Genomic DNA, 15297 nt, shown 5'->3' on the forward strand with positions numbered 1-15297 from the left:
GCCTCCCAAAGTGCTAGGATTACAGGCGTCAGCCACCGCCTCTGGCCAGTTTTTATTTTCTTATTTTGAAATTGTTTGCAAAGATGAGGTCCTCCTATGTTGCCCAGGCGCTGTTCTTGAACTCCTGGTCTCAAGCAATCCTGCATTGGCCCCCCAAAGTGCTGGAATTACAGATGTGAACTACTATGCCTGGATTTTTTTTTTTAAACTATTTAAACTCTTTTGTTAAAAATTAAGAAAAAAGGATACATGTTAGCGTAGCCCTGCAGAGTCAGGATCATCACTATCTCTGCCTTCTGCCGCCACTTCTTGTCCGACTGGGAGGTCTTCAGGGTCAGTAACCTACATAGAGCTGTCTCCTATGATAAGAATGCCTTCTGGAATACCTCCTGAAAGACCTGCCTGGGCTGTTTTACAGTTAACTTTTTTTGTAAGTAGGAGTATGCTCTTAAGTAATTATAAAAAGTATAGTATTGTAAATACTAGGTGATAAGAATTTCTCAGCTTCATTATAATGTGTGGTACCACCATAGTATATGCAGTCTGTGCTTGAAGCATCATTATGTGGTGCGTGACTGTATAATTTAAACAGGGCAGTATGTTATCTTATATATCAGATGCATTTCTTTTTGTTTGTTTTGAGACGGAGTTTCGTTCTTGTTGCTCAGGCCTGAGTGCAGTGGTGAGATCTTGGCTCACTGCAACTTCTGCACCCCTCTCCCCCAACCAGTAGCTGGGACTACAGGCACCTACCACCACACCCGGCTAATTTTTATTTTTAGTAGAGATGGGGTTTTTCCATGTTGGTCAGGCTGGTCGCGAACTCCCAACCTCAGGTGATCCACTCACCTTGGCCTCCCAAAGTGCTGGGATTATAGGTGTGAGCCACTGCGCCCACCCAGATGCAGTTCTTGAGATACAGAATCATAGACCATACGGAGTTCTTATTTTCTTCCCTTTATCAGATTCATTGGCTTTCAACTGATTTGTTTCTCCAGCTCTTTTGTTTTTTGGGAAATTTCAAGTATATGAAAAGTTAACAAACTGTTATAATAAACACAAGTATCCTTTTCTCCTAGATGATAGACTGTGGAATAATGAACAATATACTTGTCACCTACAAATTGACATTTTTTTCATTTGTTTGCTAAGCTAATTGAAAGGAAGCAGGAGCCACTGTGCCCAGCCTATTTCTTTCTCTTAAACAAAATGTATGTACTCTATACCATATTTTGTACTTTGCCTTTTTTACCTAAGAGTATATACTAGGAATCATTCTATATCTGAATAGAAGATCTTTCTCATTTTTTGCGTGTGACTGTATAATACTTACATGTGTGGATGTATTTACTTTATTCAACGAAACCTTTACTGATGGATATTTGGGTTGTCAGTTTTGTGTTATTAAAAGAATGCTTTGATGAATAACTGTGCATTTATTGTTATGTATTTCTGGAGGTATGTTTTCAGGTAGATCCTAGAAAAAATTGCTGGATTAAAAGATAAATGTGTAAATAATTTTGTTAAATGTTACTAAATTTTTCTCTATAGTGTTTGTGCCATTTTACATTCTGCCATGTGTGTTTTTTTTTAATCCACATCCCATCAACAAAGTATGTGGTCTTTTATATTTTTTGTCAATCTCACAGATATTAATGGTATATCAGAGTAATTTCATTGAGGTTAATCATTGCTCCATATGTTTAAGGGGCGATTTTCTCTTTTCTTTTGCTTATACTATAGACAGATTTTTAATCTTTACCTTGATTTTTTTAAAGGATTTTTTTATGTATTAGGAAGATAAGCTTTTAGTGAAATAAGTTGTCAAGTATTTTCTTCAGTCAACTTGTCTTTTATCTTTGCTTATGGTGTTCATTGTCATGTAATGTTTATTTTATGTAGTTTATTTTTCTATTCCCATGTTTTGTTGCTACTGGATTTTGAGTCATAGTCTTTTCCCACTGCTAGGTATACTTTTAGCAATAGTATGATTTAATTCCTTATGTTTAGATCTGTGATCCGCTGGCGGATCCCTTTCTGGTGTATAGTGTGAAGTTTAGACAAAATTTTATTTTTTTTCCAAATGACAATCCAGTTATCTAAGTCCTGCTTATTAAATTTAAAAATCCATTCTTCCCTTAGTATATTAACATATTACCTTCATCATATACTAGATTTTTCTTCTGTTTCATTGTCTTTCTGTTCACTTACTTGATAATACTCTTCTGATTTCAATATAGAGGCTTTATAGTATATTTTAATATTAGTTGGGCTTTAACAGCTTTATGGAGATACAGTTCACATGTCACACTGTTTACTTACTTAAAGTGTACAGTTCAGTGGTTTTTAGTATTATTTACAGAGTTGTGCAGCTGCCACCACAATTAATTTTAGAACATTTTCATCACCCTAAAAAGAAATCCCATACCCATTAGCAGTTGCTGTTTAGTATTCTTTCCCATCTTCTACCCCGAGGTAACTATTAATCTACTTTCTGTCTGTATGGATTTGCCTATTCTGGACATTTCTTAAAAACTGAATCACTGTATATGGTCTTTGTGACTGTTTATTTTTTTATTTTTATTTTTATTTTTTCACTTAGCATGTTTAGTTGCTTGTGCTTTTGGTGTCATATCTAAGAAGGCTTTGTCTAACCTAAGGTCACAAAGATTTATTCCTGTTTTTTCAAAGAGTGTTATAGTTTCAGTTCTTAAATTGATTTTGATCCATTTTTAGTTTTTTTATGAGTACTGTAAGGAAGGGGTCCAGCTTCATGCTTTTGCATGTGGATATCCAGTTATTCCAGCACTACTTATTGAAAAGACTGTTCCTTCCTGATTGCATTGTCTTGGCACTCTTGTTGAAATCAATTGACTGCAAATATCAGGGCTTAATTTTGGACTCTCCATTTTATTCTGTTGATCTATATGTTTATTCTTATGCCAGTACATTGCACTGATTACTGTAATGTGTGGTAGTTTTGAAGTAGGGAAGTGTGAGTCCTCCAGCTTTCTTTTTTTTCCAGATTGTTTTGACAAGAAAAAACAAAGGCAGCTGGGATTTAGATAGGAATTGCACTGACTTTATTAATCTTTTTGAGGGTATTGCCATCTTGTCAATTTTCATTAATTTTTCAGTTTTCATTAATCAAATTGAAAATTGAATTAAATTAATTCAGTTTTCATTAATCTATTTGAGTGTATTGCCGTCATTGTCTTTTTGTCCATAAGCATGAGATGTCCTATTTATTTAGCTCTTTAATTTCCTTTTTTTAATTACGCAGAAATTTTATTTCCAAGCTCTTCAAAGACTGTTACAAACATGAATAATGTATCCATCTAAAAAAGTGTTCCACATTAAATCAAAGGCACATCATCAAAGTAAAACACTTGTGACATTAAGAATTATTTTAGGTTGTAATATTTTCATGTTAGTTTTTAACCATTTACAATGTTCTGTGGGTCACATTTTAAACGTTTTTAAATATATGAAATTCTGTATTTCTTTACAGCCACAACTACAAAGTAGAGGAACTTAAGAATACAAAGATCGAATCTGCTTCATTTATATACACGATGGGCAGCCTAATGCACTTCATAACATTAACTTTTCCAAAAAGGTTTGCTAAGAAACTGCTCCTATATTTAGTGTTAAAAATAAAACAATCTTCCCATTTAGAAAAATCAAGACATCAGTCAATTAGTAAAGCCTATTCTTCCTCCCAGCAATTTGTACTTTCTTGTATTCATTTAGGAATTTTGAATTCATGAGAAAAGAGCATATTTTTTATGGTATAAATATCTTCCAGGAACAACAGTTTACAAGTTTAAATAAACACAACTATTTTCCTTCTTAAAATGTAAACATCCAGTAAGTAAAACATACATGATATTCCAGGTATAGAAAATTAGTAACTCACTTATGAAACAGGTGCATTTTGGTATATTTGGTGGTAAAGTGTTTGTCTTATGTATAAAAGTACTTGCACAAAAAAACAGGCTATTACTATTTAAAACTCTATTCCTTCACCCAGTTTCCTCACTCAAGTAGAAACTCATGAATTTTTGTGATTTTCGCTATAGGACCAGGCCACAGGAAAGGGCTAAAACATCTCTAATTAGAGTTAGGGAAAAGTGTTTTCTTGAGACTTGAAGGCAGTCGTTCGTCACTTTGTGCTTGAAGGCATTCCTCAGCGAACTTCTCTCCAGTCTTCAGAATAAAGCACAGGATCTGGGCTCCTGGAAGGGGTTAACTTCTGTCTGTAACACCCACCAGCAGGGCATCCTTGCAGGCTTTCTGCATACAGTACTGTTGAAGCTCTGCAGCTGCCTGAGAGACCTTGATCCTCTCCACGGCAGCCTCCAACTTGAGCTGCTCCACCAGGCGCTGCAGGGCGCTCGCGCTAGCCCCGAAGTACATGGTGGCGGCGCTGGGCTCCGAGGGCCTAGCTCTTTAATTTCTTTAAATAATGTTTTATAGTGTTCAGAGGATTTTTAAAGCTAAAAAATTGACAAATTATGAAGCGAATTTTTATGAAAACATCTGAATACTTGGTGAAACTTCTAGGAATTGACCTGAAGATGTTTGTGGTGTTGCCCCTTTCTTTTTTCATGTTTCTTGTAATAAGTAGTACAAAATCAAGTTGTTCAATCCTGTTTACACTTCTTAAATTATGTTTTGGCTTTTGAAAAATAGTTTAGAGAATTATAGTTCCCAAAGGAATAATTTTAATTTTGGTTTGTTGTGAAGATTTGGGAAACATTAGGAGAGACCAAAAAAATTTTATTTGGTTTCAAGAAGAAAACCAGCATTAACCTGAAATGCATGTACTATATATATGTACATATGTATGTGTGTATGTATGTATCTATATCTATTTCTTCCCCTTCCTGCCATGCAGAGTTCTATATGAAGGGAAAGAACGGCTTATTCCAGGATGTGAAGTGATCCTAGCCACACCCTATGGTCGCTGTGCCAATGTCAACAATAGTTCAACTACTTCACAAAGAATCTTTATCACTTATCGAAGGGCTCCTCCAGTTCGACCCCAGAATTCCTTGGCTGTAACTGATATCTGTGTTATTGTAACCAGTAAAGGAGAAACTCCTCCTCATACCTTCTGCAAAGTTGACAAAAACTTAAATTGTGGAATGGTAAGAATAAAGTTTTCATCTTCACAGTTTCATATGAAAACGAAAAGGGATATGTTTTGGATTCCTGTTTACTGTTGGGTATATACTTTACTCACATTTTATATATTCATGGTGCTTGTTTTTATTGTTTCCTAATTTTTATGATTTATAGTAATTTTTAAAATCCTATCCCATGATTTATAATAATTTCATCTGTAAGTCAGGGACATTTTGGGGGGAATAAATCTTAATATTGTGTTACATTAACAAAGGTTTTATTCACTTTTGGATTTCAGTGGTGTCTTTGGGGACAACTGTGGGGTTAGAGTGGGTAGAAGCTCTTATATTCATTCATTCATTCATTCATTCATTCATTCATGTTATTGCTTTTTTATTTTTTTGAGACAGGGTCTTGCTTTGTTGCCCAGGCTGGAGTACAGTGGTGTGATCACAGCTCACTGCAGGCTCACTGAGCTCCCCCAGGCTCAAGTGATCTTCCCACCTTAGCATTCTGAGTGGCTGGGACTACAGGCTAGTAGAGACAGGGTTTCATCATGTTGGCCAGGCTGGTCTTGAACCCCTGACCTTAAGGGATCCACCTCCCTTGACCTCCCAAAGTGTGGAATTACAGGTGTGAGCCACCGTGCCTGGCCTGTTTTTGTTTTTGAGACAGGGACTCCTTAAGTTTCCCAGGATGCTCCTGAACTCTTGGGCTCAAGAGAAAATATTGCAGTTTTGCAAACTTATTTTCTTTTTTAGATGGAGCCTCACTCTGTCGCCCAGGCTGGAGTGCAGTGGCGCGATCTTGGCTCGCCTCAACCTCTGCCTCCTGGGTTCAAGTGATTCTCCTACCTCAGCCTTCCAAGTAGCTGGGGCTACAGGCATGTGCCACTGTCCCCAGCTAATTTTGTAGTTTTAGTAGAGATGGGGTTTCACCATATTGGTTGGCCAGGATGGTCTCGATCTCTTGACCTTGTGATCCGCCTGTATTGGCCTCCCAGAGTGCTGGGATTATAGGCGCGAACCACTGCACCCAACCCATGCATACTTACTCTTTAAAAGGACTCTAGTGAAGAAGAAAATGAACATAAATGTTTGATACATAGTTTTTTTTTTTTTTTTTTTTTTTGAGACGGAGTCTCGCTCGTCGCCCAGGCTGGAGTGCAGTGGCCGGATCTCAGCTCACTGCAAGCTCCGCCTCCCGGGTTCACGCCATTCTCCTGCCTCAGCCTCCCGAGTAGCTGGGACTACAGGCGCCCGCCATCTCGCCCGGCTAATTTTTTGTATTTTTTAAGTGGAGACGGGGTTTCACTGTGTTAGCCAGGATGGTCTCGATCTCCTGACCTCGTGATCCGCCCGCCTCGGCCTCCCAAAGTGCTGGGATTACAGGCTTGAGCCACCGCGCCCGGCCCGATACATAGTTTTTAAAGTCTGCAGCTTACTTTTGGTTCAGATTTACTTTGAAAAATATCTTGAGGTCAAACTAATATTAGCTTAATGTTGTATAGGCAGAGGTGAAAAATGCACCCAGAACAATTAGTGAGGACAGGGTTGCCTCTGGAGGTGATGACCTCATAGCACTCCAGTGACCCCAGTCTTTCCCAGTTTGGGCTCCAGTGCACACTTCGCTTTGTGCTGTGTCTTACAAGAAGGGGCAATCTCTGAGTGATTGTGAAATTCTAAATCTTTTGAAATGGCCTTCATATCAGTTTGATTTTTGTAGCATTTGTTTTCTTATTCTCTTCTTTTATTTTAGTGTTCTGAACTTCATGCTTTGCTGTATTTTATACTACATAGTTCATTATATAAACGTGTTTTAAATACTCTTCTGAGTAAATAATAGGAATCTTTAGTTGATACCCAACAAAATCAATTTCTTTTCACTCTTTTGTCTTTTTATAAACCTAATTTATGTTTTACAGTGGGGTTCCAGCGTGTTTCTGTGTTATAAGAAGTCTGTACCTGCTTCAAATGCAATAGCATATAAGGCTGGTAAGTGAGTTAAAAAAAATTGTCTCAATTGCTGTAGTTATTGGTGCATATTAACATTTGGCTAAAAGAGACTATGCTCCCTTATGTAGTTTGTAGAATTGATCTATTCATAAAATTGTCTATAATTTTAGCATATAAAGATACGTGTTTTCTTAAATACATTACATATACAAGATATATTAATACCCCCACCAAACATGCTGTTAATTTAATTTAAACATTTATCCAAAGCAAACATATGGGGAATAATCATTCAAGCTTTTGGTCTACGTTTATAGACTTAACAGTATAATGGAAAGTTGCTTACTCTCTGACCTTTTATATTTTGGCAATCAGAAAGGTGTCAAACTGCATCTTTACTTCTTATATTTCCTTCTCTTATCTCTTTGTGTCTGATTTGAAACCACATGTTACTTGCCATGAAAGGTGGACTTGCTTCCTTTCTCCTTTGTTGCAAAGAATCAGCTATATGGAGGAGAGGAGGGCCTGAGAAACTTTTCTGCCATGAAGTGTTTGAGAAATCTATCGCCACATTCTTACTGCACATTAAAGTGTCAAGGGCTGTAAAGATTTAAGTGTCACCTCTTCATTCCACTGGTATGGTGGGATAAAAACTGAAAATACAGGTATGCTCCAGTTGTAAATAGAAAAGATACTGGAATACTTCTTTGTGAAAAGAAGCAGTGCTAATTATTTTTTGATTATGCACAGTTCTTGAAATAAAGTTTTACTTCAGGGAAGTCAGGCAAATTCATATCCAAAAAATCGTGATTTTCATAAAAACATTCATACTAATGAACCAAACTATTTAATTTATAATATAAAAATAATGGCAATGACTAACATATAAAATTCAGTATCATTTTAAAATCTGATACTGTAGGCTGGGCATGGTGGCTCACACCTGTAATCCCCGCACTTTGGGAGACTGAGGCGGGCAGATCGCTTGAGGCCAGGAGTTCGAGACCAGCCTGGCCAACATGGTGAAACTCTGTCTCCACTAAAAAAATTTACAAAAATTAGCCGATCATGGTGGCACGCACCTGTAGTCCCAGCTACTTGGGAGGCGAGGCACAAGAATTGCTGGAACCCAGGAAGCGGAGGTTGCAGTGAGCTGAGATTGTGCCACTGCACTTCAGCATGGGTGACAGAGCAAGATTGTGTCTCAAAAAAAAAAAAAAAGTGATACTATTAATACTGCTGTAATATGTTGATTGTGTGTGATTTCCTATTTTTTTTGTTGTTGTTGGTGGAGAAAAGGTATCACTTAAAAAACTTATAGAAAGAAGCTGTACCAAAGTATTCCGTTATTTGATATGAGACACTTATTTTAGAATAGAGAGTTTTGGATACTGAATTTGGGCTCAAAATTCTACTGATTTTTGAAGTTTTTCACTTAGAGATGGTGTATATATTGATGACCTCAGAGACTAATGAACTGATGCCATGTAGCTAATTTATTCTGAGGGGGCTGTATTGTGGTTTTCAGAGTATCCCTTGCTCCTACTTTCTGGGTCTCACGTATTCTGTACTTAGTCACAGTGTTTCTGTCTCGTTTACTTTTCATGTTGCATGCCTTTTACATTGCTTCTCTCTCAAGATGAGTTTAGGGGCTGTGATTATTTCTATTGCCTCAGCATTATTTCATAACACTTGTCTCTTCCCTGAATTTTTCACAGAAGACTAACTGAAGTAGTTGGTAAATTTTTCTGTATGTTTCTTACCATTTTCCACAAGGTGTTGGCGTGTGTAGAAGAAAATACGTTAAGATTGGTGATCAAGATTGGTTGAATGGAATCTCAACTAGTATATTAATACATTTTTATGTTACAATGAACTATAAATCCATGGGTAAAATATCAGGGGTAAACTTGTTTATTTTAGTTTCTGTTATAGCAAGAGAGAAATCAATTTTAAAATACCACACAAGTATTGGCTTGAAATTTGGCATTAAAATATTCCATTAATATCTATCATATGCAATTTATGGAAAAGTAAATATTAAAAAAATTTATTGTTGTCTCATTCTTCAAAAGGTTTAATTTTTAGATATCCAGAAGAGGACTATGAGTCATTTCCACTCTCAGAATCAGATGTGCCTCTCTTCTGCCTTCCTATGGGAGCTACTATTGAGTGCTGGGATCCTGAAACCAAATATCCACTTCCAGTTTTTTCAACTTTTGTCTTGACAGGTTCTTCAGCCAAAAAGGTATGTTTTTGCCTCAGTGATTAAATGCATTTTGTCCATGTTTTTATTTCATAAAAAGGTTAATATAAGTTTTATTTGAATGTTAGGATTATTTGGACATAATCATTTTGGATTAAATGTACACTGTCATCCCCAAGATGAGAAATCAACATGAAAATTGCTATCAGGGATATTGATACCTCTGGAACTTCTACAGAAGCAAAGATAAAGTCTCTCTGGATAGACACCTTCAAAACCCAGGTGTCAAGATGAGATGATTATGACAGTTGGAGGACATGGGTACCGTAGAAAGAATCAACAGACACAATTAAAAAGCTGGGTTAGACCCTCACGACATTGAAATGACAGAATGATGATATATAGGATGTTATAAGTTAAAATATCATTGAGATGACTTACGAACTAATGGGGGTGCTCAAAATATCAAGGAAGGAACAGGATATTTTGAAAAATGAATAGATTGGGAAAAGAATCGAGTGTTTAGAAATGAAAAATATGGTCCTTAAAATTAAAAATTCAGTGAGTGGGTTAAACAGCAGAGATAAGGCCAGGTGCAGTGGCTCACGCCTGCAATTCCAGCACTTTGGGAGGCTGAGACAGGTGGATCACTGCAGACCAGGAGTTCAAGGCCAGCCTGGGCAACACAGCATAACTCCGTCTCTACTGAAAATACAAAAAATTAGCCAGGCTTGGTGGTACACACCTGTAATCCTGGCTACTCAGGAGGGTGAGGCATGAGAATTGCTTGAACCCAGGAGACGGAGGTTGCAATGAGCTGAGACTGCACTGTTGCACTCCAGCCTGGGCTATAGAGCGATACTCTTTGTTAAAAAAAAAAAAGAAAATAAAAAAAAAAAGCAGAGATAGGACATACATGAACGGATAATTAGGGAAGTGGAAGATAGGTTACCTGAAATGTGGTACATACAAATGTAAAACATAAAAGGAGTTTAAAAATGTAGCAGATAGAACTAGAAGGTCTAACAGATATTTAATGAGTTACAGAAGGAAAGACCAGAAAAGGATCCTAAGAGCTAATGGTTGAGAGTTTTCCAAAGTTGATGAAAAAATTGAGTCTCCAGATTAAAGATGTACTCTGAATCTTTTAGCAGAGAAAAATAAACAAACAAATAAGTAAATAGTAATCCATTACACCTCTTTTTTGGGGGGAGCGGGATAGAGTTTCACTGTTGTTGCCTAGGCTGGAGGGCAGTGGCGCGATCTTGGCTCACTGAAACCTCTGCCTGCCAGGTTTGAGTGATTCTCCTGCCTCAGTCTCCTAAGCAGTGGGATTACAGGCGTGTGCCACCATGCCCGGCTAATTTTGTATTTTTTTTTTTTTTAGTAGAGACAGGGTTTCACCCTATTGGTCAGGCTGGTCTTGAACTCCTGACCTAAAGTGATCCACCCACCTCGGCCTCCCAAAGTGCTGGGATTATACAGGTATGAGGCACCATGCCTGGCCTGTCCCACCTCTTTTTATATCATAGTGCTATCATGGAACAGCAGAGACAAAACAACTAGAGAGAAAAGACATTTATTGTCTTATGTAAAAGATATATTGTATATAACAGTAATAATGACATAAGCTGATTTATAAAGAAGGCAAAAATAAACAATATTCAGAATAAAAAGCTGATAGCAGTAGAAATTTAAAAATTGAAAACTTTTTTTTTTTTTTTTGAGAGAAAGTCTCGCTCTTGTCCCCCAGGCTGGAGTGCAATGGCATGATCTCGGCTCACTTCAACCTCTGCCTCCTGGGTTCAAGCGATTCTCCTGCCTTGACCCCCCAAGTAGCTGGGATTACAGGCACCTGCCACCATGCCCGGCTAATTTTTGTATTTTTAGTTGAGATGGGGTTTCACCATGTTGGCCAGGCTGATCTTGAACTCCTGATCTCAGGTGATCTACCTGCCTCAGCCTCCCAAAGTGCTGGGATTACAGGCGTGAGCCACCGCTCCCAGCAAAAATTGAAAATGTTCTAAAGAAATTTAATAAAACAGGCGATTTTATTGAAAAAACATATAATCTGAACTGACTCATGCAGATGAAACAAAATACATCTGTGACCTCATTCTACAGGTACAGGCTACACCTTTACAACCACTGTGTTAAAGATAATACATGTAAAGTATCCAGCATAGTGCCTGGAACACAGAAAATACTGAGTGAAGTTCAATATTAACTTGATTGCCCACTGCTAACTTGTTCGCTTGATAATCGTTTATAATTTATCCTGCTGAAAGTAGTAAATATAACTGAAAATTTTAAGATCTTCAAACATTAGTTACCTAATATACTTTGGCAGTAGAGAACAATAAAGCCTCATTTGAGATGTGAGTACTGGGTGATCTGCTTGGCTTATTCATTGTTTAGGGGATATTGACATGTAAGCATTGAGGTGTGTAAAATGTATGTTTATGCATTTGTCATTGCTTGTTAAAAACTTTGAGATCACTTTGAAATAATTGTATCTGGGAATATTGTGTGTATAAAGGTAAGGGTTACTGTGATATAGATAATGAATAAACAGTTGGCAAGATTTATAAAATACAGAAGTAAGGATTGATTGTTGGGAGAAGGGGATGGGTTAAAAACTTTGAGATCACTTTGAAATAATTGTATCTGGGAATGTGTGTGTAAAGGCAAGGGTTCCTGTGATATATATAATGACTAAACAGTTGTCAAGATTTATAAAATACAGAAGTAAGGATTGATTTTTGGGAGAAGGGAATGGGTATTAAGGAATGGGCAGATCAGAGGAAGTACCAAGGCTAAACAAAATATACAAAGGCACAAAATTATGAACTAGTCTGTGTGCCTGGTAGCTCTGTATTGTTGAACAACAACAGCAGGTACTATTAGGAATTGAGAGCATCTTGCCACTTTTACAGACTGTGGCATTTTACCTGTAATGAGGAACTTTTGAAGGGTCAGATGTTACCTCTGAAGGACTGTTTCTTCAGTGTACTTTTCACTAAAATACTTTCTCTTCTGACTTGAGATCAGTTAGGGCTTCAGTAGTTGCTTTGATATGTGGTAAGTGGAAGTGGAATTGAGCATGACTTCGAAGTTTCTGGCTTGGGAATTGTGTAGTATAACTGAGTAAGATCAGGAATATTGGATGAAGTATTTAGATAATGAGTTCACTTTTGAAAATATTGATTTGGGATGCCTGTACGACATCCAGGTGGAGATTATTAAGTAGTCATTTTGAAAATAGGAGTCTGAGGTTCAGGGGAGAGGTCAGGTAGACCTAGAGATAAAGATTTGTGTTTTATTAGTATAGTGATTATAGTTAAAACCTTGAGAGAATGAAATTTTCCAAATAGAAGTGTGAAGCTAGAACCTTAGGGAATGCTAGTATTTAAATGATGGGAGGTGACATAATTGGATCTAGTATAGGAAAGAGAGAAGTAGCCAGGAAACAAAGAGAAATTTGTACTGTCAAAGACAGCAAAGGAATAAAGAATTTCAGAGGAGTGTCAGCTCTGTCTTATGTCATACGAGGTGAGGGTGTGGAGGAATTGGACCTGTGAACATTGCTGATGAGAAAGTCAAATGCTGCTGCTGCAACTCCTCCAAAAGTTAAACATAGAATTACCATACGATCCAGCAGTTTCATGCCTAGGCATGTACCCAGAATAATTGAAAGCAGAGACTCAAACAGATGCTTGTACGCCAATATTTTAGCAGGGTTATTCACAATAGGCAAAAGGTGGAAACACCCCAAACGTGCATCAACGTATGAATGGATACACAAAATATAGTATATACATATGATGGAATTATGATTTATTCCTTAACAAGGAATGAAATTCAGGTATGTGCTACAATATAGGTGAATCTTAAAAACATTATTCTAAGTGAAATAAGCCAGACACAAAAGAATAAGTTTTGTATGATTCCACTTATAGGAGGTAGACCTAGAATAGCTACCCTTATAGAGACAGGAAGTGCAATAGAGATTACGAAGGGACTTGGATTGAGGGCCAGAGAATGGAAAGTTACCATTTCAGGGTTACAGAGCTTTTGTTTGGTGGAGGGTAATGAAAAAGTTCTGGAAATGAATAGTGATACTGGTTGCACTCCATTGTGAAGGTACTTAATACCAGTGAATTATACACTTGAAAATGGTTAAGGTGGTACATTTTATGTTATGTATATTTTACCCCAATTTAAAAAAATCACAGGCTAGGCGCAGTGGCTCACGCCTGAAATCCCAGCACTTTGGGAGGCTGAGGCAGGTGGATCACCAGGTCAGGAGATCAAGACCATCCTGGCTAACACGGTGAAACCCCATCTCTACTAGAAATACAAAAAGTTAGGCCGGGTGCAGTGGCTCACGCCTGTAATCTGAGCACTTTGGAAGGCTGAGGTGGGTGGATCATGAGGTCAGGAGATCAAGACCATCCTGGCTAACACAGTGAAAGCCTGTCTCTACTAACAATACAAAAAATTAGCTGGGCGTGGTGGTGGGCACCTGTAGTCCCAGTTACTTGGGAGGCTGAGGCAGGAGAATGGTGTGAACCCAGGAGACGAAGCTTGCAGTAACCCAAGATCGCGCCACTGCACTCCAGTGTGGGTGACATAGCAAGAGTCTGTCTCAAAAAAAAAGGAAAAAAAAAATTAGCTGGGTGTGGTGGCATACACCTGTAGTCCCAGCTACTTGGGAGGCCGAGGCAGGAGAATCACTGGAACCTGGGAGGTGGAGGTTGAAGTGAGCTGAGATTACGCTGCTGCACTCCAGCCTGGATGACAGAGTGAGACTCCATCTCCAAAAAAAAAAAAAAAAAAAAAAAAGAAAAGAAAAAAGAAAAATCACACAAAAAACTAAGTTGAGTGAGGTCGTTAGAGTTCGTTCTCTAATGCTTTCATTTTAAAAATGAAAGCAAGTTATAAGAGGTTACCATCCATTTTTGTATAAGATTTATAGTTGAATGTATAAAATTCTGTGGAAAAAGTCTTGAGGGATTTATATCAAAATCTGGTTATCTCTGGGGTAGAAATTTGGGTGAGTTTTTTTTTTTTTCCGTAATTTATCTGTATAAGTATACTCCGAGCAAATATTTCTTGTGTAATAAGAGAAAAAGAGAAGCTAATTTTTTCAAACAAACTCAAATCTTGTAACAGAATTCTCTTACTCTTTAGGTATATGGAGCTGCCATTCAGTTTTATGAACCTTACTCTCGGGAACTTCTATCAGAGAAACAGCTTATGCAACTGGGCCTATTGACGCCTGTGGAGAGAAAAATGGTCTCCAAATCCATCAATACAAACAAATGCATTTGTTTACTCTCACACTGGCCTTTTTTTGAAGCTTTTAGGAAATTTCTTATGTTTATCTACAAACTTTCTGTGTCTGGACCACATCCTCTTCCCATTGAAAAGTATGTATATGAATAGAAAGATGGCTGGTGGAAAACTGGGTATATAAATTTATACGTTTGATTGTTTGTGTAACTTTTAGCAGCAAAGTTGGAAGGGAAGGAAGGCTACGTTTACCCAACATTTTTTTTTTGAGACGTCACCCAGGCTGGAGTGCAGTGGTGCCATCTCAGCTCACTGTAACCTCCACCTCCTGGGTTTAAGCAATTCTCTGTGTCAGCCTCCCGAGTAACTGGGATTACAGACACCCGCCACCACGCCTGGCTAATTTTTGTAGAGACGGTGTTTCACCATCTTAGCCAGGCTGGTCTTGAACTCCTGACCTCATGATCCACCTGCGTCAGCCTCCCAAAGTGCTGGGATTACAGGCATCAGCCACCAACTTTTTCTTACTCCCTTCTTCACCTGAATCATTGACTGTGAGCTTAAAATTGGATAGTAGTGGCAAGGATGGCCAAATAATAATCTTTTGAGAATTCACCTGAAGAAGTAACTTACATAAATTATATTGTGAGTGTTCTTCTTCCTATTTATTCTCTAATAACCGAGAGACAAATAGTTACTGCTGCACACACA

At 37.7% G+C, this 15297-nt stretch overlaps 1 protein-coding gene and 1 pseudogene across 3 annotated transcripts in view; one reads left to right on the forward strand and one right to left on the reverse strand.

The window, feature by feature from the left end:
* The window catches only part of DENND4C (DENN domain containing 4C), a 138132-nt gene that overhangs the window by 43113 nt on the left and 79722 nt on the right, over window positions 1-15297 (forward strand). For 2 of the 3 annotated variants that reach the window (XM_030919307.1, XM_010365711.2), the window contains exons 3-6: window positions 4901-5153; window positions 7055-7124; window positions 9161-9333; window positions 14485-14723. In XM_030919307.1, coding sequence (XP_030775167.1) covers window positions 4901-5153; window positions 7055-7124; window positions 9161-9333; window positions 14485-14723 — 735 coding nt within the window. Of the gene's footprint in view, window positions 1-4900; window positions 5154-7054; window positions 7125-9160; window positions 9334-14484; window positions 14724-15297 lie in introns of those variants that run through there. The other variant, XM_030919308.1, reaches the window with a different exon arrangement.
* On the reverse strand, window positions 4249-4419 carry LOC115893911 (annotated as a pseudogene).

Source organism: Rhinopithecus roxellana, chromosome 16 (genome assembly GCF_007565055.1).
Source record: "Rhinopithecus roxellana isolate Shanxi Qingling chromosome 16, ASM756505v1, whole genome shotgun sequence".
Taxonomy (NCBI): domain Eukaryota; kingdom Metazoa; phylum Chordata; class Mammalia; order Primates; family Cercopithecidae; genus Rhinopithecus; species Rhinopithecus roxellana.